This window comes from Magnolia sinica, chromosome 7 (assembly GCF_029962835.1).
Source record: "Magnolia sinica isolate HGM2019 chromosome 7, MsV1, whole genome shotgun sequence".
Classification (NCBI taxonomy): Eukaryota; Viridiplantae; Streptophyta; class Magnoliopsida; order Magnoliales; family Magnoliaceae; genus Magnolia; species Magnolia sinica.
The window spans coordinates 79,786,138-79,811,799 of record NC_080579.1 but is presented as its reverse complement, the minus strand read 5'-3'; the positions used below and the strand labels follow the sequence as shown (position 1 = coordinate 79,811,799).

At 39.0% G+C, this 25,662-nt stretch overlaps 1 protein-coding gene and 1 long non-coding RNA gene across 5 annotated transcripts; one reads left to right on the top strand and one right to left on the bottom strand.

The window, feature by feature from the left end:
* Positions 1-2,212: 2,212 nt before the first annotated feature.
* Positions 2,213-17,304, bottom strand: LOC131250675 (uncharacterized). The gene is made up of 8 exons (XM_058250959.1): positions 17,188-17,304; positions 13,379-13,529; positions 3,735-3,863; positions 3,426-3,664; positions 3,113-3,322; positions 2,938-3,030; positions 2,748-2,855; positions 2,213-2,662 (listed from the first exon to the last, which is right to left on the bottom strand). The coding sequence occupies exons 1-8, from the start codon at positions 17,302-17,304 to the stop codon at positions 2,213-2,215; spliced, it is 1,497 nt and encodes a 498-aa protein (XP_058106942.1).
* Positions 17,305-19,911: 2,607 nt separating this feature from the next.
* LOC131251504 (uncharacterized) lies at positions 19,912-23,443 on the top strand. Of its 4 annotated transcripts, none has more exons than XR_009173904.1 (5): positions 19,912-20,845; positions 20,877-20,990; positions 21,966-22,041; positions 22,410-22,433; positions 22,509-22,876. It is a non-coding gene; the product is annotated as an uncharacterized LOC131251504 (long non-coding RNA). The 4 variants fall into 4 exon arrangements; XR_009173902.1 differs by having other exon boundaries at positions 20,025-20,681; positions 20,925-20,990; XR_009173903.1 differs by lacking the exons at positions 22,410-22,433; positions 22,509-22,876 and adding an exon at positions 23,322-23,443 and having other exon boundaries at positions 20,025-20,681; positions 20,925-20,990.
* The last annotated feature ends 2,219 nt before the right edge of the window (positions 23,444-25,662 follow it).

Sequence of the window (25,662 nt, the reverse complement as noted above, 5' to 3'; positions counted from 1 at the left end):
AGCTCGGGAATTCTGTAAGCCTGTTCACTGAGTTTAGGGCATGACATTGATGATCCGTGTCTACCTGTGTCTTTGATCTTCAACTTCCAAGGGCTCAACCAACTATATGACACACTGACTCACGTGATTGAGAAAACATGTGCACAAATCAGTGCACTAACAATCTCCCCCTTTGTCAATTACAAGACAAAAACTTAACATAGACCTTGTCATGGTCCATACCAATGACAAACCAAAATAACTAAAATATTATATATCTAATATAAAGATTTACAACTCGAGTACACAAAGACATGTAACACTTGCATTGCTCCCCCACAATTGCTCTCCCTATCTTCATCAATTCCTTGCAATAATAAACAAATCTTATAAAACAATAGTAAACTTGTTTTGGTGGGATTTGATCTTTGTCTCCATTTTTATCAGTATTTGAAAAATAGTTAATTCCATTAATATATCAATAAAAGAAAAATATGAAAAAAAAAAAAAAATCTTTAAATCATACATTACTATAAACACATACTAATAAGGGATTGTAGGGTGATAATAAACATTAAATACATGGAGCATGCATATACGGTCATTTGAAAAGATATATCATTTGAAATAACAATGACCAATGATAGTTTTAGCAATAAACATGTGATACTAAAGATATGGAACTTTAAAGCTAAGACTTCCTATCATTAGGACTAGTTTAAAAATTCTACTATTAAAAACACAATTGCCTACCTTAAATCAATTTACCAATTAAAGATAAGAAGGCCAATTAATATTAAGGCTTCCAAGCTAAAGTAGGTCCAATCACATATAATATAAATGATATTCCAATCAAGCAACTAGTCTATATAGATAGTGTACTTATGTGTGCTTAACAAGCACATAACATACAACTTAATCCAAGCACTTGGAGAATTTAACTAATCAAACACATAAGCATGAATTAGAATTACAAATATTCACAATCGCAAACACAAACATATAGAGTGATTCAGTTTGCCTACTCAACTCACGACGGATGTACTTTTCTTAAGTGTATCGGTATTCACTATCGAAGGTTTTTAATATAGTTCACTTCTAACCTTTACTTGGTTTTTCCAAAATCTAATGTGGAACCTTGATTTAATGTTCGATAATCCAAACCATTGATCCGATGGCCGTGTTATTGGTGGACAAAAATCTCACCACGTGGGCAATCTCAAACCTTCAATCAAAAAATGAGCTTTTCTAACTCATTGGCTATTCGACTCGGCTATATACTATATTATTTGGTATCTAAACCCTATATACGATCCAATCAACATCCTCACACTACAGGAAATTGCTCTTTTACTGACGACATAATTCGTTGGTATTTCATCTTTTTTCGTCAGTAATGATTATTACCGACCAAATATGTCGTCGTTAGGATCGTCGCAATAAAAAGTGGCTGAAGGCTTTTCTCGACGAAATATGACTTCGTCGGAAATAATAAAACAAATACTAACGAATAAAATCATCGGCCAAACATGTTACTTTTGGTAGGAAAAAATAATATATTTCATCAGTAAACACATTTTATACTGACGAATATCTTCGTCGGTAAAACAATAATACCAATGAAATAATTTGTCAGTATAAGTCCACTATTACCGATGAGCATGTTCGTCGGCATAGGCCCGCTAAAACCAACATTACCGACGAGTATATTCGTCGGCATAAGCCTGCTGTTACCGACGACTTATTTCGTCGGTATATCTCATATATAAATCCTTGGTATAAATATTTGTATTAATTTCTAGCTACGAAATGTTTCGTTGGTATAAGTTTTCAACCTACCATGACCAACGACATATTCCGTCGATATAAATTTTTGTATTAATTTTTACCTACGAAATATTTCGTCGGTATAAGTTTTCAACCTACTATTACCAACAAAATATTTCGTCGATATAAATCTTTGTATTAATTTCTACCTACGAAATATTTCGTTGGTATAAGTTTTCGACTTACCATTACCAACAAAATATTTCGTCGGTAATATTCTCTTTTTTTTCAAAATTCAAGAAAAAATTCTTGATATACAGCTGTTTCAATACATTTTCATCATATTCACATTCACATCTATCAAAACACAAACCACATCCATCCATACACAAACAATCTTATCCACATCACATTCATCCACGCACAAATACATATAAGTTTAACATTAGTATATAAAAAAAATCATTTAAAAAAAATCACGAAGATGAAGGCGAAGTGGTGGGGCATCAGATGAAGGTGGAAGTGGTGAGGTATCAGTGGCTAAGCGTGCAACGAGAGCCTGAAACATCTCCTGCATCTGTCGCTCATGCTCCACCCTCATCTCCTCGATCCTCCTCTCCTGCTTCTCCTGTCGCCTCTCGTTCTCCTCCCTCTGCCTCTCCAGCTGCTCTCTGATCTCATCGACGATGACCCGTAACTGCTGAACCTCTCTCTCTGCGATATCAGCTCGGTGTAAGGCTCTCTCGCCAGCGACGGATCGGCTGGAGGTAGGTCTAGCGGGTGCCATGAGCTTGGCACCATGGCCAAGCCCACGCACATATCCAGAACGGGTGCCAAGCACCTCGCTCAGGATATCTAGCTCACTCCGCTGACTACCATCGAGAGTGGGCTGACTGCGTATGATGTCCATCGCCGCCTGTAATGAAAATATATGAATTTTCATAACGAATGACATTACTATAATTCAATGCAATTAAATTTTACAATGTAAGGATTTTTACCCAATTCTCGCTGGCTCTAGGATGAACCCAAGATTCCGTCGCCTGCCGACAGTGAGTCCCTCTGTAGAGGTCTACTGGTCCAGGCTCCTGGCCGGTGACGGAATCTCGCTGCGCAATTAAAAGGACAATAGAGTTAATATAAATGCATGGAAAGAATATATCAATTTAATAATCACTAGTAATTTCTTACCATGTCATAACGATGTCGTACAAATGACTTTGAACCAGCTACGTGGTTCACTTCCAACTTTTCCCTGTTCGTAGAATTTATTCTGCTCCTCTTCTGAACACATTATTCATAATACATTGTTATTAATTGCGAATTTAATTGTTACCTTAAGATATCGTAAATATGTAAATATTACCTGAAAAGCCTCAGACGAAAATCTCTCGCAGAGTATCCGCCAGTTGTCTATAGTCACGTGCAGCAGTGCGGACAGTACGGCCTCATCGTGGGTCCTGCACCGCTTGTACCGCTGGTGTAACTCTCCGCGGTACTCCTTGAACCGCTCCCTGACCATGTCGTCGACGGCATGGGAAATATAAGGAACACTCAGATCTAAGACAAATTTATCCTGCAGTTTCGTAAATAATAGATTAAGGCAATAAACTTATTAAGAAAATAACTTAACCGTAAATGAACTTTCACAAAAGAAAATTTAATTTACTAAAATTTACCTGAAGGCGCTGACGGATGAGCTGCCGCACATCATCTGTCACGTCTGTCCAACGGGGGGTGGTGGCGGGGATCAGAGATCGGCATAGGACACCGACATCTGACGTAAACAACCTGGCATTGTCCCCAATAGGTCTAAGGCAGTCCTGTGGGAACTCTACTGTCACCCTACCCTCACGCGTAAGTCGCTCTAAAACTAACCCACGCGTGGGTCCACGTCCTCGTCGGTTGGTCGACGATGCTATCGTAAAAGAAATATTTAAGTCTAAATATAAACAGAAGTCACTAAATAAATATATGTCTAGACTTACATTCAGTGCCCGGTGTATGCTCAACTGAGGGCTCAGACGCCTGTGATGCAGCATGCAACGTCGATGTTGTCTCCGTCGCATCACGGGTGGAAGGGGTAGATCCAGTGCGCGAACGACCTGATCTCCTACCTGGTTCGGGTTTGAGATCGGGTTTAGGTTTAGGTTTTCGAGTTTAGGTTTAGATTTAGGTTAGGGATCTGTTGGACCTTATCAACATGTTTGATGCAAATAAACATTATAGTGGGCCCGACGAAGTTTTTAACGCTGGGCTGTTTAACCTTATCAACATGTTCGATGCCAAATAAACATTATAGTGGGCCCAACAAAGTTTTTAACGCCGAGCATTCAATCACCATTGGTTTCCTGTGGTGCGATCCACACTTGATCTTTGGATGTGCCTCAATTTGGGACATCCTCTAAAATGACAAATGCAGATGGACGACGTAGATGTACAACACATAGATCGAGTTGGGTCCCACAGTCAAGGCCTAACCCACTAAGCTAGTTACGCTTGAAATCAGATTACGTCCTGAGTTACTCAGTACGCTTAGTTGGGCCCACTGTAAATATATGTAGTTTATTTACACCGTCCATGTACTTTTCCAAATCATTCAAGGGAGTTGAAACTAAAATTGAGTCATATCCAAAACTCAGGTGGACCATACCACAAGAAACAGTGGGTATAATGATTTCCATCATTGAAACCTTTCTAGGGCTTGTAGTGATGTTTATTTATCATCCACCTTATTCACAAGATCACATAGACATTGATGAAGGGAAAAAATAAATATCAGCGGTTCCCACCTTCTAGGGACCCCCGCTCAACATCCAAATAACTCCGATGCACATCCTGGTCTACTCCATCAATTTCGAGCTAATACATAAACACGGGTCTATCCAAATGGCCAGGCCACCCATATTTCTGTCCAAAGGAAATGGACAGCTTCATCATGGTCATAACAGCGGTTCTCACCTTCCACGGACCACCGCTCAACATTAGGATAACTTCGACGCACATCCGGGTATGCTCCATCAGGTGGGTCATGCTCTTTCAAAACTCAGGTGAGCTAAAGCATATAGAACAAATGGATGGATAAAAAGCATCCATTTGATTGTCAATTCACTTTGCATATTGTCACCAACCGAGGAGTAAAACTGCCTGACTTTTGAGAAAAAATTGTCTCACAAGTCACAACTATAAACTAACAAGTCACAATAATAATTTAAGAAAAAAAATATAATAAATATTAAGCTAACTATATACAATGGACAATAATGAGAAAAGCAAAGAAGCAATGTAATACAATTAGTTAATTATACATTTGTTGGGATTTGGATGTCTAATTTATGGGCTTGGGGTTGACTTCTTCATAGATTTTGAATTGTTTGAGCTAGGCATGATGGGCCAGTCCTATTCAAAATTTTGATTTTGGCGGGCTCAAACACGGCCCATTGACAATAATTTTATCCCTAAAGCATTTGCCAAACAGAGTATTGGGAGATGCTACAGTGCTTTTAGATCACTATAAGTTTCAGTGCTCCGAGTTGCAGTGGTACACTTCAACAGTCTATCTGTCTAGATTTTCAAGTAGGTCCAGCACACATCTCAGGTACTTAGAAATTGCATTGGCTATATGTAAGTAGTTCAAATCAAACAGTCCAGTTTAGACGAATCATTCTATCTAGGGAATTGATGTTTAATACTGAGAAATTACTTACAAATTACATATACAGCATACAAGTAGTTCAAATCAAACAGTCCAGTTTAGATAGATCATTCTATCTAGGGAATTAGTGTTTAATACCGAGAAATTACTATGAAATTGGATATGCAACATACAAGTAGTTCAAATCAAACAGTGCAATTTAGATGGATCGTTTTATCTAGGGAATTGATGTTTATGCACACTCATTGATTTACATACACCCATTTTAAATTTACAGATTGTTATATCCAACGCAAAAAAAAAAAAAAAAAAAAAGGGTGCATGCAAATGGATGGCATTAATTCCCTAATAGAAGGATCCATTTAAACTGGACTGTTTGATTGGAACTTTCTACACCCGTGTATCATCCACCACACCCTGCCAGCTCTTCCTTGAATACCCCCATAGTCCCATACTGAGAAGAAAAATCATTAAAAGTGCAGCTCAAAATTCCTTCTAATATAAGTATCATATAAGAAAAATGCTCCAGTGCTCTCATAGTACTACAAGTTATGGTGCTCGTAGTTTCATTTGGACACTTAGACAATCCAATAAAAAAAAATCTAGCCTATCCACTAGATCCAACATATGTCATACAATACGATGCATATGCCACCTCAATTTAGAAACTGTAACAATCTGATCATTAGCATTTAATATGGACTATGGACAGTAGACCTAGCATGGCACTTGCTGCTTCACTGTTCATATAAGATTATAATATGTAATGGCATGCCAACTTTTCTAATAGTGTTGTTACTAGAGACTTTTTTTTAGACATTTTAATATTTCTCTTATTTTAAAAGAAAGCATCCAAATTCCAGTGCTACATACTAATATCTAAGTTTGTTGTCAAGCACTCAATCTCTGTCCACTAGCATACATGATGCAGACTATTCATATATTGTACCCTAGCATGGATGGAGCATATGCCAAAATCACACCAATAAGATGATCCTAGCCACTGGTCCAAGGATTTTGTAATCCTCGAGAGCCTGCTAATAGCTAGAATCACTTGAGTAATGTGATTTTTTGGGGTAGGCCATATGGACTATGGACAGTAGACCCAATAGATGAAAGGTTTGGATCATTAGAAATAACCCCGAATACAAAGGCTAGATTCTAAACATATACTGTTAAAATACACCCAAGTATTCTAACAAACATCTACATGCAACAAAGCATAAGGGGATTTTTTTTCTTATTTTAAAGGCAGAACAAGGCATGGATCATTTTCGAAAATGGTAGCCAAGCAGATTGCTTTGTTGAGTTATGAAATAACAAAAAAAAAAAATTGTGATGAGCCGACCATGATGTTTATATGCCATCCATGATGTGGGGTCCACCGTGATGTTTATATGCCATCCGGCCCATTCACAAGTTGATTTCCACCAGGATAAAGGGAAAACAAGATATCAGCAAGATCCAAAACTTCTGCCAGCCCCAATCATTTAATATCTATTGTTTCTTGTGGTGGGGCCCACCTGAGTTTTAGATCTGCCTCGTGCATAGGATAAATGTGAGCTGAAGAGACTGATGGATGGAATGGATTTTATAAGGACATTGTGATGGGCCCAACCAAGCATTGTGTTACATGGGCTCCTAAAAGCCCCTTCCAGTTGCTCCATCCCTATTCAACAGAGGCCAAAAATCCGTCTAACACCAAACATAGGAGGGGATGCCACTAATGTATGTATATCCCTGGGCACACACATATATACCAAAATGCTCTCTTAAGATGGGAATTTCATAAAAACTTTTAACATGTGTTGTGGGTACAGCATTTACCATCATTGCATTTACTGGCAAAAAGGTCGGATTTCATTTACAGGCTCTTCAAATGAAAAGATTGGCTCTCCATTTACAGGACTTAAAAAATTTACAGGCTATCTAAAGATAGACAATCATTTACACCTTGCAGCCAAAACAAGACATGTTGTAAATGATTGATTACCACTTAAAACATTTACGGGCATCCAAACGAAAATTGATTTACCCCCCGTTTCAAAAAGATTGAAATCATAAGAACGAAATAAAATACCATCCGAGCCCTAGAATCTTCCATCGATCATCAAATCGAATGACAAAAATAGAAAAACTCACAATAGATATACATCCAATGATTGTAATCTATATGGAATAGATCGAATCGGTAGAAAGTAGAATTTAAAATTTTTTTTTTTTTTTTTAAAGTGAAAGAGAAGAAATCGATGAGAGAAAAAATATACAGATTACCTGTTCGACCAACATAAGAGAGATTTGATACGAGAGAGACGGAGAGGGAGACAATCGGGCGTCGCGCAGGCAGCAGCGAGTTAGGGTTTAGGGTGACCGGAATAGGGGCATCGGGCAGGCAGCAGCGCTCGTTCGGGCGGGAGAGAGGGGTAGGGTAAGAAGAGGGAATGGTAAAAAATATTTTCGACTTAAAACATAATATTATTACCAATGAAACTTTTCATCGGTGATAGCTTTTACAATTTGTCGGTAAAAGGATTCAAAAATATTTGGGCCCACCCGTACTCTATCAGCCCCATCCACTTCGTACATATGTTTTTAAATATACTTATTAGCTACATCAAAAACAAAAATTACAACTCAACATCCATGATCAACCAAGCAAAGTGAAATAATGTCCACCGTTCATTTTGTCCGACGATGTATCTATTTCGTCCGTAAAAATCTCCTTTACCGACGATTTTTTTCGTCGGTAAAAAGTTTCTTTACCGAAGATATTGTATAACGTCGGTAAAAATAGCCTCTCCGTCATCGGAAAGGACACCAAGGGATATTTTACCGACGAACTATTTGGTTCGTTGGGAAGAATTATATTTACCGACGAAATAATCGTTGTGAAAATAGTTTTCACCAACGATACATAATGTCGTCAGGAAAATTTTCCAGGCCGTCGTTGTAAATGGTGGCGGGAACATATTTGGTCGTGGCGGGAATCTTTTACCGATGAAATATGATTTCGTCGGGGAAAATCATGTTTACCGACGAAATTGATTTCGTCGGAAATAAGTTTGTCGATAAAAGGCCAATTTACTATCACCACGGGAAACAATGATATTTGGGTCATTAAAAACTTTTGGTGAGCAACAAAAGTTTGGATCAACCTGATATTTGTGTGGTCCTACCGCGATCTATGTGTTTTATCCACCCATTCAGTGGACCTCGACTCTGTGAACATGGAGAAATATAATGATGACCATCACTGAACCTTTTAAGGTGCACCATGATGCATGCATTTCATCCCCAGTGTTTATCAACCCATATCAGGGTATGACAACAAAAATGAAGCAAATCCAAAATCGCGAGTAAACCCCACGACAGTAGTACTGGTGACAAAGACACCCTCTATTGAAATTGTTTAGGGGCCCACCATCGTGGACCCCATCTAATGTGTTATATATATATATATATATATATATATATATATATATACACACACACACACACGCCGTCCTTCTGGAAAGTGGGCTGGGAGCCACATTGTGGGACCCCATCATGATAATGTGATGTATATCCATGCCATGCGTGGCCCACAAATGTAGATATCCCAATCCCAACCAGACGATGTGGATGAGAGAGAGAGAGAGAGAGAGTACCAGACTGAGGGAGGGTTGTCGCTGGAGGGAGGGATGACGGAGGGGAGACTCGAGGGAGAGGCGTCGCTGGAGGGGGAGAGAGACGGGGAGGGTCAGATTTTATAGCATTTTCACGTAACGAGTAATATGTCAATTTAGTGGTCGATTTTGACAGCATTTTCACGGAAGCGGATTGCGCAGTATCTCACTACTTTACTTTACCGTACTGAGTAAACTCTTTGATGTCCACCATGATTTATATACTTTAGCCACTCCGTCCATCCATTTTAAAAGATAATTTTAGTTCTTGAGCCAAAAACTGAGGCATATGCAATGTTCAAATGGAACACACGACAGAAAACAGTTGAATTGAACATCTACCATTGAAAAATTCTTGAGGGCCACAGAAGTTTTGGGTCAAGCTTATATTTTATTTTATTTTTCCTTTCATCCATATCTTTACGATCTCGTGAACACGTTGGATGACAAATAAACATCACCGCGGGGCCTAGAAATGTTTCGACAGTGGAAATCATTATCCCCACTGTGTCCAGTTGTATGATCAGCTTAATCTTTGGATATGCTTCAATTTTGGGCTCAACCTTTAAATTATATGGAAAAACGGATGGACGGCGTGGATAGACCACATACATTCAATGTGGCCCAACTGAATTTAGTCAGTACGATAAGAGCTTAGTAACTCAGGACGCAATTCGATTTCCATTTTCACAGGGTGAGCAATGGACGCAGATTGCGTCCTACCGGGTGGGATCTGTAGGGCCCACCGTCATGTAAGCAACCACATGGAGACGGATTGGCCACTCCCCTGACACCAGCCCAGTGGCTGGTGGTCGGTGCTCTGTGGGCCCACCACGATGTATGTGTTTCATCCATTCCATTCATACATTTTTACAGATCATTTTAGGGATTTATAAACAAAAATTATAGGGACCTAAATCTTAGGTGGACCACACCACAGGGAAACAATAATAATTGGATATCCACCATTAAAATCCTCCTAAAGCCCACTGTACTGTTTATTTGACATCCAATATGTTGATTAGGTCATAAAGACCCAGATGAAGGGAAAAAATAAATATAAGCTTGATCCAAAACTTTTATAGCCCCCAAAACGTTTTTAATGGTCAACGTTCATTCAACACTTTTTCTTGTAATGTGGTCCACTTGAGATTGAGATATACCTCATTTTTTCTTTTACACCATAAAATGATCTATAAAAATAGATGGATGACATGGATGAAACACATACATCATGGTAGGGCCCACAGAGCACCGACCACCAGCCAATGGCTGGTGGCAGGGGGAGTAGCATTATGTCAATGGGGAGTACCTTAATCACTGTGGGTAGGACGCAATCCGCGTCCAGTGAGCATTATGTCAATGGGGAAAATGGTCATGCATGTCAAAATCAAACCCATCCAAAGGTTGCGATCATCTATGATGCCCCAACATCATTTTAATGGTCTGGCTTACGCGAACTACCTGCACAAGATCACATCCAAGCCCCATTCGGAATGGACAACAAGATACCTAATGAAAAAAAAAAAAAACATGCAAAGCCGAAATCGGGCCCATTAAATAGCCACAATCACCCACATCAGGCCCACCTCATCTCAACCGCACGAATCATCCAAGCAAGTCAGGGAAGCATCAAGCACAACCCACATTCCTCATGGGCAACAAGAAACATCCAAGAAGCATCACAAGGACAAGAAATGATCCATTCTATGGTCAAGCTCATCCATAGAGGGTCCCACCACAAAATTACTTCGAACGAGAGATATGAGAGTCTGATTGAGGCAAAATCAATGACTAATCAGAACCATACACATTATCTTTGCCATGAGGTTGCCCATAGATTGAATCTTATGTTCATCATTAAAAAATAAAAAAATTTGCAATAAAAAATCGATATTAATTTTAGGACATAAGCCCAAAATTGAGGCCAGTAGAAAACACAATTTAAAAAAAAAAAATGAAAAAAGAAAAAAGTGGGGATTGAATGCCCACCATTAAATACTTCATGGGACCTACTATAATATTTATTTGCCATCTAACCCATCGAGTGGTTCACACCGACCTTGATGAAGGAAAAACACAAATATCAGCTTAATCCAAAACTTTTGTAGCTCATGAGAAGCTTTTAATGGTGGGTGTTCAATCACTATTATTTCCTATGGTGTGGTCTACCTGATTTGGATTGGCTAATTTTTGAACTCATGCCTTAAAATGAGTTGGGAAAATAAATGGACAGCATGGATAAAATGTATACATCATAGTGGGTTCATAGAGCTTTTCCAGTAACGTACAGTACCGACACTAGTGATGTTTGTTACAATCAAAGTCACTTTTTTCAACAACTGCGTGATGGACATGCACCCTTGAGTTTTCAGGTGTTGGAAAATTCACTTAAACCATTTGATGTGTAATCACAAGTTATGCTCATGGTTAAAAGTTGATGCCAAGATCTGATTTAGGTGGGGCCATACTAAAGGAAATAATTGGAAGAGAGACATCCACCCATGATTTTTACGGGGTTTATTATGATGATTATATGAAATCTACTCTTAAACTATTAAATAACAGAACAAAAATATAGGCCTAGAGCACAAATATAAGACCTATCTAGGAATTAGGTGGGGCCATGTTAAGAATTATAGTTTCAAGGATAAGACTTGCCCTGTGAACTCTTTCCAATCATGTGGTTGACCTCGATTATAGATGGGGCTGGTTTAGTCCTTGGGCCTAATATGGGGTGACACATGGGATTTGAGAACTCAACTGAAAATTGACAGAGAACCAGCTGAAATCAATTTCATGGATGAGATCCACAACACTTTCATTAACTGCATCACCTTTGGTTTGCACCAGGGTCAAAAAAAAAAAAAAAAAAAAAAAACAGAGAGAGAGATTTAACAGTCAAAAGTGGAAAACTGTTAAGATGGGAAGTCCCACTGTTAGAATCGTTCAAATTGTATGTTGGGTCTACCATGGTGTGTACATGCCATCCATTCCACTTATCTAATGCAACACAGGATGGATTTCCTAAAATTCAGTACAGTCCAAGACTTATGGAGGCCGCACCACGTGGGTTGTGGTGTGTGTGGGTGTGAGGGTGCACCAATGATTTCCTAAAATTCAGTACAGAGAGAAAAATTACTAGCAGACATACTAGCCCCAATGGTTACTTGACTTCTATCCCATTGTTGTCCATGGAAGATCCATATTGTATAAGACGTTTCGATACCATAATAGATTAAATGTTTCAAAATTTGGTTTAGCTTTTTTACTTCCTCCTGCCACATTATGACATTTGACACAATGACAATAATATTAATCATCACTCCCAAGCTCTGCAAATTTTGTAGGTATTCCTCCGATAGCCTAGGTTTCAACATTCCACTCATTGCTTAGAATTACAGACGTTGAAGAAATTATTTACACACGTAAGGGTATTAATTAGTTAGAACTGAATTCATCCCTCATAAATCATTTCTTAATAGTAATATCTAATACATTTATCTAGAATATGGATGGACAGGATGGATGAAAGACATACATCAAGGTGGCCTCACATTAATGGTCACCAACCTCGGTGGATCCGGGATCCACCGAAGCCACACACATATCCTACAAAGCATGGGCAAAGCTTCGGTGGATCCCCAAATGCATTGAAGATAGATCCCTGATTGTGGGGCTCACCTTGATATATGTGCTTTATATCCACATTGTCCATCTGTTTTTATAGTTCATTTTAGGACTTAATCCCAAATTTGAAGTAGATCCAAATCTCAGGAGACCTCACCATGGGAAACAATGATATTTGGATCATTAAAAACTTTTGGTGCAACCTGATATTTGTGTGGTCCTACCGCGATCTATGTGTTTTATCCACCCCTTCAGTGGACCCTGACTCAGTGAACATTGGAGATATATAATGATGACCAACACTGAACCTTTTGGGGTGCACCATGATGCATGCATTTCATCCCCACTTATCAGCCCATTTTAGGGTATGACAACAAAAATGAAGCAAATCCAAAATCGTAAGTAAACCCCACTACAGAAAGTAGTGGTGACAAAGACACCCTCTATTGAAATCGTTTAGGGGCCCACCATCATGGACCCCATCTAATGCATGCTGTGTGTGTGTGTATGCACGCCGTCCTTCTGGAAAGTGTGCTGGGAGCCACATTGTGGGACCCCATCATGATAATGTGATGTATATCCATGCCATGCATGTCCCACAAATGTAGATATCCCAATCCCAACCGGACGATGTGGATGAGAGAGAGATAGAGAGATAGAGAGAGAGAGATAGAGAGAGTACCTGACTGAGGGAGGGGTGTCGCTGGAGGGAGGGATGAGAGAGGGGAGACTCGAGGGAGAGGCGTTGCTGGAGGGGGAGAGAGACGGAGAGGGTCAGATTTTATAGCATTTTCACGTAACGAGTAAAATGTCAATTTAGTGGTCGATTTTGACTGCATTTTCACGTAGTAAGCAAGATGTCAATGGGGAAAATGGTCATGCAAGTCAAAATCAAACCCATCCAAAGGTTGCGATCATCTATGATGCCCCAACATCATTTTAATGGTCTGGCTTACGCGAACTAGCTGCACATGATCACATCCAAGCCCCATTCGGAATGGACAACAAGATACCTAATGAAATTTTTTTATTTAAAAAAATATATATATATATAAAGAAACAAAAAGAAAGAAAAAAGAAAGGAAAAAAAAAAAGTGCAAAGCCGAAATTGGGCCCATTAAATAGCCACAATCACCCACATCAGGCCCCACCTCATCTCAACCGCACGAATCATCCAAGCAAGTCAGGGAAGCATCAATCACAACCGGCAACAAGAAACATCCAAGAAGCATCACAAGGACAAGAAAGGGTCCATTCTATGGTCAAGCTCATCCATAGAGGGTCCCACCACAAAATCACTTCGAACGAGAGCCATGAGAGTCTCATTGAGGCAAAATCATTGACTAATTAGAACCATACACATTATCTTGGCCATGAGGTTGCCCATAGATCGAATCTTATGTTCATCATTAAAAAATAAAAAATTTGCAATAAAAAATCGATATTAATTTTAGGACATAAGCCCAAAAATGAGGCCAGTAGAAAACACTAAAAAGGAAAAAAAAAAAAAAGTGGGGATTGAATGCCCACCATTAAATACTTCATGGGACCCACTATAATATTTATTTGTCATCTAACCTATTGATTGATTCACACCGACCTTGATGAAGGAAAAACACAAATATCAGCTTAATCCAAAACTTTTGTAGTTCATGAGAAGCTTTTAATGGTGGGTGTTCCATCACTGTTATTTCCTATGGTGTCGTCTACCTGATTTGGATTGGCTAATTTTTGAACTCATGCCTTAAAATGAGTTGGTAAAATAAATGGACAGCATGGATAAAATGTATACATCACAGTGGGTTCATAGAGCTTTTCCAGTAACGTACAGTACTGACACTAGTGATGTTTGTTACAATCAAAGTCACTTTTTTCAACAACTGCATGATGGATATGCACCCTTGAGTTTTCAGGGCCATCATGATATATGTCGGAAAATTCACTTCAACCATTTGATGTGTAATCACAAGTTATGCTCATGGTTAAAAGTTGATGCCAAGATCTGATTTCGGTGGGGCCATACTAAAGGAAATAATTGGAAGAGAGACATCCACCCATGATTTTTACGGGGTTTATTATGATGATTATATGAAATCTACTCTTAACTATTAAGTAACAGAACAAAAATAAAGGCCTAGAGCACAAATGTAAGACCTATCTAGGAATTAGGTGGGGCCATGTTAAGAATTATAGTTTCAAGGATAAGACTTGCCCTGTGAACTCTTTCCAGTCATGTGGTTGACCTCGATTATAAATGGGGCTGGTTTAGTCCTTGGGCCTAATATGGGGTGACACATGGGATTTGAGAACTCAACTGAAAATTGACAGAGAACCCGCTGAAATCAATTTCATGGATGAGATCCACACACTTTCATTAACTGCATCACCTTTGGTTTGCACCAGGGTCCAAAAAAAAAAGAATAGAGAAAGATTTAACACTCAAAAGTGGAAAACTGTTAAGATGGGAAGTCCCACCGTTAGAATCGTTCAAATTGTATGTTGGGTCTACCATAGTGTGTACATGCCATCCATTCCACTTATCTAATGCAACACACAGGATGGATTTCCTAAAATTCAGTACAGTCCAAGACTTATGCAGGCCGCACCACCTGGGTTGTGGTGTGTGTGGGTGCGAGGGTGCAGGCATTTAAAAATAAAAAAGGGCGCACCACTTGAATTTAGAGGGTTAGGAATGCTTTCACACCGTTCACTTTGGTGTGGCTCAGCTAACTCTTTGTTTGGACAGACTTTTAGTTGTCGGTTGGCCCACCAGATGCAGTTGATTACGATAGAATGGATGCCCAAACATATGCAAGCAAGACATCCACCCATCTAACAAGTCAGATCAATCATCCGGGCAACAGTAATCATGAGATAGGCCCCACTAACTATCAGGCAGCGATATATAAACTGATCATCTGCAACTCAAGATCAGGCCCATCCAATGGCCAAGATTGCTCATGACGAGCACGACAACACAGTAATCGCCATCAAAACACTAGAGGAGGAGTAGGGAAACGGATCTCACCTTCGACGGATGGATCATTCTCCGGGGCCCTGATCGAAAATAGGGGGGCATCGCTTTCAGAACTAATGCATGGTGGACGCTGGATCAGCAACAAGAGAGAGCTTCAACAATTCAGGTATGTAAAAAAAAAAAAAAAATACTAGGAAAGTAGGGATTGAGTAATCAAATAGAAGCAGGCCCCACATCAGGCTCATCCAGCCAGAGTTGCCATATGCCAAGGGATCCGATCCACAATGTGTTGTCTCAGGAGGCGGTTTGGCTATACCAGCTAGCCTAGCTGGTTTCAAAGCTCTGTGGACCCCACCATGATGTATCTGTTTTATCCACGCCGTCCATCTATTTTTCCAGCTCATTCTAATGCATGCGTCAAAAAAATGAGGCAGATTCAAATATCAGGTAGACCACACCACATGAAAACAGTGTCGACTGAATGTCCACCATTAAAAACTTCCTAAAGTCCACTGTAATGTTTATTTTCCATCCAACCAGTTGAGTTATCTCAAACCTAGATGAAGGGAAAACAAAAATATCAGCCAGATACAAAACTTCCGTGGCCCACAAAAAGTTTTCAAATGTAAGCGTTCAATCCCTACTGTTTACTTTGGTGTGGTGTACCTGAGATTTGGATCTGCCTCATTCTTGGGTTCATGCCCTGAAATGAGATGGAAAATTTTATGGATGGCGTGGATAAAACAGATGCATCATGGTGGGATCCACAAAGCTTTGAAACCAGAAAGATGGTTGGTGTTGGGGTCACTAGCCAAACCGCGTCCGTTGTCTGAAGCCCAATAGGCTTCGCACTGAAACAATCTCATCTGAGTAGACCTCGAGCTGTCAGCAGTAAGCCCCAGCAGATATCGGATTTCCTCTGGGCTCGTTTGACCCATTTATCATCAGATCAGGGCCTCCAATAGCACAGGGGCGGATCCTGATCATGGTCCAGATCTGCTGGGCCCCATTTCAAAAAAAATATTGGCAATCAGGGCCCGATCAGCACAAGGGTGGGCCGAACGGGCCAAACTGCGTAATGGAAAGCTGATTCCCCTGGGGCCAACACGAGCAATTGAACAACGGCACACGCGATCAGCGAACCAAAAGATTCTTTTAAAAAAAAAAAAACAAAAAGAGAGAAAGAGAGAGAGGAAAAAGGAAATTCAAATCAACAACATGCAATAGAAAATTAGAAAAAGAAAATCCAATGGGGTAACGTTTTACAGCAACCGCCATCCATAGTTGTCTCCACCAGATGAACCATTTGGATTGTCAAACGGTGGGCCATACCAGCAAGAAATGCAGGCGCCAAACCCTAATTACTACACCCTATTTAATAAATGGATTAAAACTTTTAACCCATGTTTCTATGTTTATAAAATAGGATAATTTCTCACGCATATTTATAGGAGCTTTTTTCCTATTTACTTCCCATCCATTAGTTGTGTGTGAGCATATATACATATACATACCTTTAAAGGGCCATCTTCTTCGACAAGATCGTCATCATCAACCCTCAGTAAGGTGACTCCTCTGGCAGCCGAAAAACCCGGAGGGACCTTTGGAAAAATTTCACCGTCGACTTCCATTTTCACTGTAAATCTAGTAAAAAGATTAATGCTTGCGAGTGACGAGTGAAGCTGCGAAGGTTGAAACCAAACTCACACGCAGAGCTTGCACCGCCGCTAACTCTGGAACGAGTACATCTTGCGGAGAAAGAGAAAGAGTAAGAAGGAGAGAGAAATGGCGGCGAGGTGATTTTTGGCTCTCTCGAGGAAGAGAACCGGTTCCCTGCAAAAAGCCTTTCCAAGAAGTTCATGCGCAAGCATGTTGGGTGAGGCCTAACTCGATGTTTGAGAAAAATCCACTCCGTCCATGCGTTTTTTGAGCACAGTTTAGGACGTACGACCAAAAATGAGATGTATCTAACACTCAGATGAGCCACACGAGAGGAAACGGTGGGAATTTAATGAGCAGCATTGAAGCAATCTTATGGCCATAGATGGTTTTTGGTTTTCACTTCATCCCATTGGGAACGACCTTATAAACGGTTTGTATAGCATATAAACATTAAGATAGGGTTTAAGCATCCTTACGGCCATAAAAGTTTTGAATCAGACTATATTTTTTGTGTTTTCACTTGCATCTGAATGACGTTTGGACAAAAGTTTCAACCGTACGGAACCTAACACGGTTTCAACGGTACGAATTTCTTTTCCCCAACTTCGCTATGTGAAATTGATGGACGGAATTAATTTCTCACGTACAGTGCAGTGGCCCCACCCAGCATCCTTGCTCAACAACTTCCTGCCAAAGAATTCCGGTTTTCTCTAGTGGCGGCCGCCTGTACACCATTTTACTTCTAACTTTTAATGCACAACTTTTCACTTGTGAAACTTCTATAAGTCCATCATAATTTAGATATTTGATCCACACGTTTCATCAATTTTTTAAAATTATTTTAAAGGAGTCCAAAAATGAACGTGGTTTAGCTACTGAATGGTTCAGTAGTGATTCTCGCTATTGAAGTGATGTTACCAGGTTTCGTAGGCCCCACCATGGTGTATGTGTTATATCCACACCGTCCATCCATTTGGAGAGAACATTTTAAGGCATGAGCAAAAGAATGAGAAAGATCCAAAGCTCAAGAGAACCCCGCCATAGAAAACAGTAGGAGAGTGACGCCCACCAATGATTCTTTCCTAAGGCCCACCATGATGTTTATTTGAGGTCCAACCTGATTATAAGTCAAAAAAGACTTCAACTAAGGGAAAACAGAAATATCAGCTTGATCTGAAACTTTTGTGGGCTTAAGAAATTTTTAATGGTACGCGTTCAATCCTCACTATTTTGTGTTGGGGTTCACTTAAGCTTTGGATCTGCCTTAATCTTTGGCTCATGCCCTAAAATGGTTTCTCCAAATGGATGGATGGTGTGGATACAATACATACATCATGGTGAGGCCTACTAAACCTGATGACATCAATTGGTAGTTGCTACCGAACCATTCGGTAGCCAATCCGTAGGCAGATCCAAAGCTCAACTAGGCCCCACCACATAACGCAGGTGAGTACCATTGAAAACTTCCGTTAGAATGGTATATGAGAATGGATAGAAAGTGTGGATATGATATAAACATTACGGCATGCCCTATGGAAGTTTCATGTGTGTTTCCTTCTCTCACACGAATGTGCCGCACCACGCATGAGTATCTGAAATTTCTTGACCTATGAAATTTGGGTGGGCTCAGGGTAATGTATTTTTTTAGATCCACACCGTTTATCCATTTTCTTAAATCATTCTACAATATGGGCCCAAAAATAAGGAAGATACAAAGATCAAGTGGACCACACCACAAGAAATAGTAGGAATTGATGCTAACATTGAAAACTTCTTAGGTTACATAGACTTTGATCAAGCTGATATTTGTTTTTACCTTCATCTATATGTGTTAACTTATGAACAGGTTAGATGAGAAATAAGCCTCACGGTTAGCCCTAAGAAGGTTTCAATGATACTTCATTTAATTTCCATTGCTTTCCGTAGTGTGGTCCACTTTAGCTTTGGATGTCTCATTTTTGCTTCATGATTTTGAATCCAAATCCATGCCAAAATCTTGTGTTTGGCACCTTGGAATTTGGTGGATTAGGATTTGAAATTGTCAAAAAGGGCACTTTTCATTTCCTGTTTAAATGCTGGGTCGCAAGATCTGAGGATTTTCATTCTTCTGCAACAGTCATATTTCATATTCCATTCATAATCATCACAAGTCCAACATCCGGTCCCATCTGGGTGTAGGGCCAAGCTCATGAACTGTGTGAATCGGTCAAGATTCCACATTCCGTGCTATCCAATTTTTTTTTCCCTCTAAGAACTATCACGAGATCAAATGTGAGCTCCTTGTTAAGACTACAATCACGAGTGTTTCTGTCTACGGATGATAAGCATTATATTTTGTTCACAGCGGTACGTAGATGTTATCAGATAGCATTTTGATTTTGTTTTGTTATGCATTTGGATGCATAATTGAACTGAATTGAATTGCAAAAATTCATTTCGATAGGAAGGAAAATGGCCAAATTTGGTTCTGGTTCCCTCATATTGCAGCTAAGTTTTTTCAAGTCTAGCTTGAAGATAGCATTCTTGCAATTTGAAGACTGTCCAAGGAAATTTGAATCTGCGTACCCATTCATTACACTAGTAATCGTAATTAAATTCGATCCAAACATGCCCTTAAATTGTCTTTTAAGATGTCATGTTGCAATAACAATGTACTCAAAGCAATGGATTTCACTAGCCAACGGATAATTGTAAGCCACCTTCTTAATGACACCTGTTCTCTAAACTCATCGCTTTAAGAACTTTGGTTGATTTCATTTAGGATGTTTTTCTGGAGTAAGGCTGCTTGTTGACATCTTTATGATTTCTCATCATAGAATGTAAATGGACAAGGTGCTTACTAAAATATCACATGATATTCTTCTTTTACTGCAGTGTGGTGAATGGGGCTCTGGAATACCTTTCTAAGGATCTTGCGATTGCTGAGAACACCGTGCTACAAGGAAAGTGCAGCAATGATGCGTTTCTTTGATCATGATGCAAATCAGCATTTATTATTCATATCAGTCCAATTAAACTAAGTGTCATGGCATGCTACAATTAACCTATTTTAACCTTCTGACCTTACAATTTCATTCAATCCACACTTGTTCACGCCTTGTAAGTTGTAACAGAGTTTCATATGATCTCCATTGTTTATCTTTCAAGTGTTCAACATTACAATTTCTCATAACATTTAAATTTTTGGACAAGATGGGTTGTTAGCACAACCCTTGCAGGTGCCACTGTTGGTTCATTCACTGGGAGAGCATTAGCTGATAAATTCGGTAGAACAAGGACTTTTCAACTAGATGCAATCCCACTTGCAGTTGGAGCATTTCTCTGGTCTGTGACATATCCTTTGACTGTAAGTTTGTAAAATTGGATTTAGTAGTAGCAAGGTATTTTGTGTAATGTGCTTAGCATACTATTTTACTATGTTAAAGTGAATGTACTAGTACGCACTATTTGTACTCTTGTATTATTGTTCCAAGTGTGTATATTTACTCTTTTTTTCTCTTTTTTTGAGATGTAAGTTTAATTTTTTCTCTTTTTTTGAGAGGTAACTTTAATTTTTTCATTTGAGCAACTTCTACTTCTTTTCCTGCAGCCTTGGTATGCACATGGTATTGCTGAAGCCATATTACGCAGAGCTGACCTTTCAGTTCCTCTAAAAGTAAGCTCTCTCTCTCTCTCTCTCTCTCTCTCTCTCTCTCTCTCTCTCTCTCTCTCTCTCTCTCTCTCAAAATGCATAAAGGTTGGCTGACACATTCCATTAGTTCTGGGCACTTGTGAGAATGTGGACGCAATCTGGACCCATTTTTTAAAATGTCATATTCATGTGGCTTATATTTCCATTGGGTGTAAGTGGTGTTTTAAAATCTGGACCCATTTTTGTGGGCAGTTTGGTCAAACTGGTCCAACCAATGAAGTCAACATGGTGTCATATTTGAATGAACTATAAATACAAAAATGGGGAAAAAAGATCCTAGATAGAAAAAGAACCTTACTCTTTAACAGGTGGCCTTGCAAACAGACTGTTAAGAAAGAAAATTCAGCTTTGGTTACATTCAATAGAAAGAAAGAGGCTGAAAATTTTATAGCTCAGATCTTCCAGTCTGGGGGATTTATACCGTATGGGCCATCTAGGGTGAGGTCCATCATGTCAATGGTTTTGACTTTGGATTGTTGAACCATCACCTAAATAGATGCATTCATTACAGGGACTAAACAGGAAGATTAGTACACCACCATATATACATTGTCAGATTCTAGTTTTTTTTTTTTTTTTTCAAGTGTTATTTTTGTTTTTCTTTTAACTGTTGTTGTCATTTTGTGGTGGGGCTTTTTCTGTTTTTGAATTGTTGGTAGTGCTTTGAACTCGGATACGGTTTCATTTTCATTTCTCTAATAATGTTTCTTATCACGTATGAAAATACTGTGTATTTTCTTTTTAATATAATTGTGCATGTTTCTGAATGGAGTTTGCACTTGTTGGTATGAGCTGGTTTTAGTTCAGCCTCGAAAAAGGCGGGACTGGGATTTTTTGCTTCTTTTACCAATACATTTTCTTTTGGCAACATGTATCCAATCACCAGTGTAGTATCTAACATGCATTTGAATTTTTGGCTGGAAAATTTTCTTACTGCAGCTTTGCACGCTGAGTAATCGACCTCAGTCCGAGCTCTCCAATTAGGCAGCAATGTAGCAGTTTGTCCTCCACGCTTGTAAGTTTTACCACTTTTTCAAGGAAGATTCAAAAATTAAGCATTCATAGATAAAATGAGCATTCCTAAAACATTTATGTAACATCTATGTAGTCTCTGTGTGGCATGAGGCCCTACCCACCATTTGTGTGGCATCTAATTAACCTATCCAATAGGATTGCTTTATCAGAAATGGGGTTTTCGTCTTTTGATGATTTTTCAACTGGGTTATTTTTTCTTTTTGATTTGGATGCAGAGATTTCCTGTAAAATCGTTTTTTTTTTATTTGATTTGGTGTTTTAATACTGATTTTGATCTTCTTCTTCTTATTGTTTTTTAAATATAGCTAACATATGCTCATTTGAATTCTTTACCTGACATTTTTGCAGGATTAAGAAACACATCATTTGCAGGTTAGTTCTCATTACACAAACTATATACGCAAGGCAGTAAATTTTGTTAACTTGATATATGAAACTCGATTGCAGTTTATCTTTCAAAAGAATAGAGTGAGCCAAAAGACTTCCTGGTGACCCATGGGCTGAGTTATGTCTATTCCTAACAGAGCGAGCCAAAAGACCTCAAGTAGCCGAAAGGCCTAATGACTAGGCACATCCAAGCCTACCATTCTTGTAATATTTTGAACCTTGGTCGCCTCTAAATACGTTATCAAAACCGTTGATCTGATGGGACTCAAATGGGTTTGCTGTATGAACTTCTATATTAAACAATTGCTGAACATTGTAGTATTTACTGATCTGGTTTTTGGGATTTTCTTCTTTCCTACTCAAAGTAGAAATGTTCATATAATGATTATCAGCTATTCATACAGCAAACACACTCATAAACGGTGAAATCTGGATTGAACTGATTTCTAAACTAAATGAATTGCAATTTTCACTGATTTCTTTAAAACTATAATTTGATTTTGGGTTTTCAGGGATATGTATTTCTCATAATCTAAGCACATAAAAAGAGCCTGCGGCTGGCATTGCCATGCAAGAAGTCGTCATGTGTGAAAGGTGGCCAAGCTCTATTGTTTTACAGTGCAATCTTCTTAATGGCATTGGGAGTGGGTGGGATTCGAGGGGCACTTCCAGCTCTAGGTGCAGATCAGTTTAACCAGAAGGATTCCTAGGAGCAAAAATACGCAGCGAGCTTCTTCAATTGGTTCTTGCTCAGTATAAAAGTATCCATTGAAGTTATAGCAACATCTGTCTTGAAGATGGGTTGCCAGTTATCTTACTGCATTCTGTTGTTATTAGTCTCCCTTCAGGTATGAATTTTCAACCCTGTTGCAGCAAGTATAATACATGTGACGTTATCTTTAAACTATTTGAGAAGTGCGAGTTAGATCCTTGCGGAGGCGATTAGAAAAAGTAGGGCACGGGATCATGTCACCTTTTCTCTTTTATTTATTTATTTATTTTTATTTATTTTTTTATTTTAATGAGAAAGATTATTCTATGGCTAGGCTACGGATTTAACCCGTAGCCTTTTACCTTTTTATGAAAAACTTACGATTTAGGGGCGTCCAGCACAACCGCGAGTAAAGGTCCCTGACCGCCAGTAAAGGCTTTACCGACGCCGCTTTCACCGACAGTTGCCTGACCGCTGGGAAATCCTTTACCGGCATGTTTTGGACCTTCACTGGTGCTTAAAACCGCCGGTAAAGGCCAGTTTTCTTGTAGTGTCTCAAACTATTTTAAGGCATGAGATAAAAAATTAGATGGATCAAAAACTCAACGTGGGCCATATATGCAAGAGGTCTGGTAAAAGATTTTCCTACCATTGAAATTTACATGGATCTACCTTAATATTTATATACCATCCAAACCATTTTTAAGTTCATTTCCACTCAAATGAAGTGAAAACACTAAAAACTTAGCATGATATGAAACTTGTAGCCACACTAATTTTTCAAACGGTGGTCACTGAATCCCCACTATTTCCTCTCGTGTGGACTAGTTTAGTTTCATATGAATTATATTTTCTGTCGCATTAGCTAAAATGAGCTCTTAAAACGAATGAATGGTTTGGATTTCTCACAAACATTATGGTGGTCGAAGGCTTTTTAAGAAATCTGCGTTCGTAATTTCCTGTGCCTTCAATGCAGATGATCACACTCTGTGAGCAAAGGGATTCATCGGAAATGTGTGCAGGATTTGGCGATCGTGAGCATACGCTGATTGCATATTGGCATAGAGCTCGACTATCTGAAGGAGATAGAGATGATGTTGATTTTGATCTAATTGATCTTCTGGTCGATGATCGACTAGAGGCTTTGGCTACCTCATCCACAAACTAAAGTCTATTAGGGCTTTTGATATCGACCTCTCTCCTCAAATCAACTCGTTGAGATAAATTCTAAAGACTGCTTGTAGCTATAAAGAAGCCAAAGCTGAGGTCGATCAAACTAAATCCTCCATGATACCTCTTCAACAGTTGATTTCAACTACGACCACCTCCTTCCAGCACTTGGGAGTTCAGTTTCATCAGGTCAAGGATTTATCTACCGAGAAAAATTTGACCACAGTTGAGAAGGAATCGATCCGGATGCAAATCAAGGAGCTGAAGAAGCAATTGGAGGAGTTGACAAAGCGATTGGAGGTGATGAAAGCATCAGAGAGAGAGAACAAGATCTGAAAGCTGCATATAAAGCTTACCACTCTTCGTACACTCGGATCTCCATATCCAAAGACAAAGTTGCATCAACGAAGCGAGAGGTTGCAAGGCTGCAAGAATTGATGAAGATGGCGAGTGGCCGAATGAAAATCTTGGCCAAGAGATTTAATAACTATAAAAAAATTTAAATTTTAAATAATTTGGTTTGCAATTAATATTCCGGCAGTGGTGGTTGTTTATTCACTTTTCTTTACTCCCTTTTCACCCTCACGAGGCAACAACTCTTTGCTTTTAATTGATCATTCCTTTAGTCATAGCTTGCATTTACACCCATTTTCAGTGTCGCAATGTGGGCTAATGAATAGTCGCCATGTGTTTTCATTATGGATTCAATACTGGAAGAAATCATGCTCAAAAAAATCTTTAGTTGATATTTCTTTAGCAATACATAATTCGTTATTAATGCGATGGCACATCTCTTATGTAAGTGCATGTGTTGGTCAATCACGTGGGTCAATGCAATACCCCAAAAAAAAAAGAAGGAGAAAAGGCTACGAATTAAAACCGTAGCTATTAATCTTTGGCTACGGATATAGTCATGTTTACTTCTATGCAGCTAAACCTAACGGAAAATAGAGTATGCAAAAACATTGAAAACTCTTTTTTTTTTTTCATTATGATGAAAATAGTTCCATCCCATAAACAAATTAATCAAAATTGTATACAAAAACACTGAAAACTCATACAACAAAAAAAAAAAAAATCCCTATGGATACCAACCAATCCCTTCACATCGAGGATAGCCATGGTGGACGCTACATGCTTCTTCACAGCAACTGAGAATCCAGGATATCTTATGTATAATGTTTTCTCTTGCTTTATGATGTGATATTTCAGGAAACGTTCAATTGTTGTTACATTCGGCAGCGCAATGAGATCTATCAGCCCCAGCCTTTTGATGTATAATGGCATACCATATCTATCAACTTCATGAAATCCAAGTGGATAGAATTTCTT

Excerpts from the sequence above, each read along its gene's own strand:
- LOC131250675 (XM_058250959.1), bottom strand. The coding sequence starts at position 17,304 with ATGGAAGTCGACGGTGAAATTTTTCCAAAGGTCCCTCCGGGTTTTTCG. Across the intron at positions 3,323-3,425 it reads TCATCCGTCAGCGCCTTCAG|GATAAATTTGTCTTAGATCT; the intron begins GTAAATTTTAGT and ends ACGAAACTGCAG. Across the intron at positions 2,663-2,747 it reads CTAGAGCCAGCGAGAATTGG|GCGGCGATGGACATCATACG; the intron begins GTAAAAATCCTT and ends TTTTCATTACAG.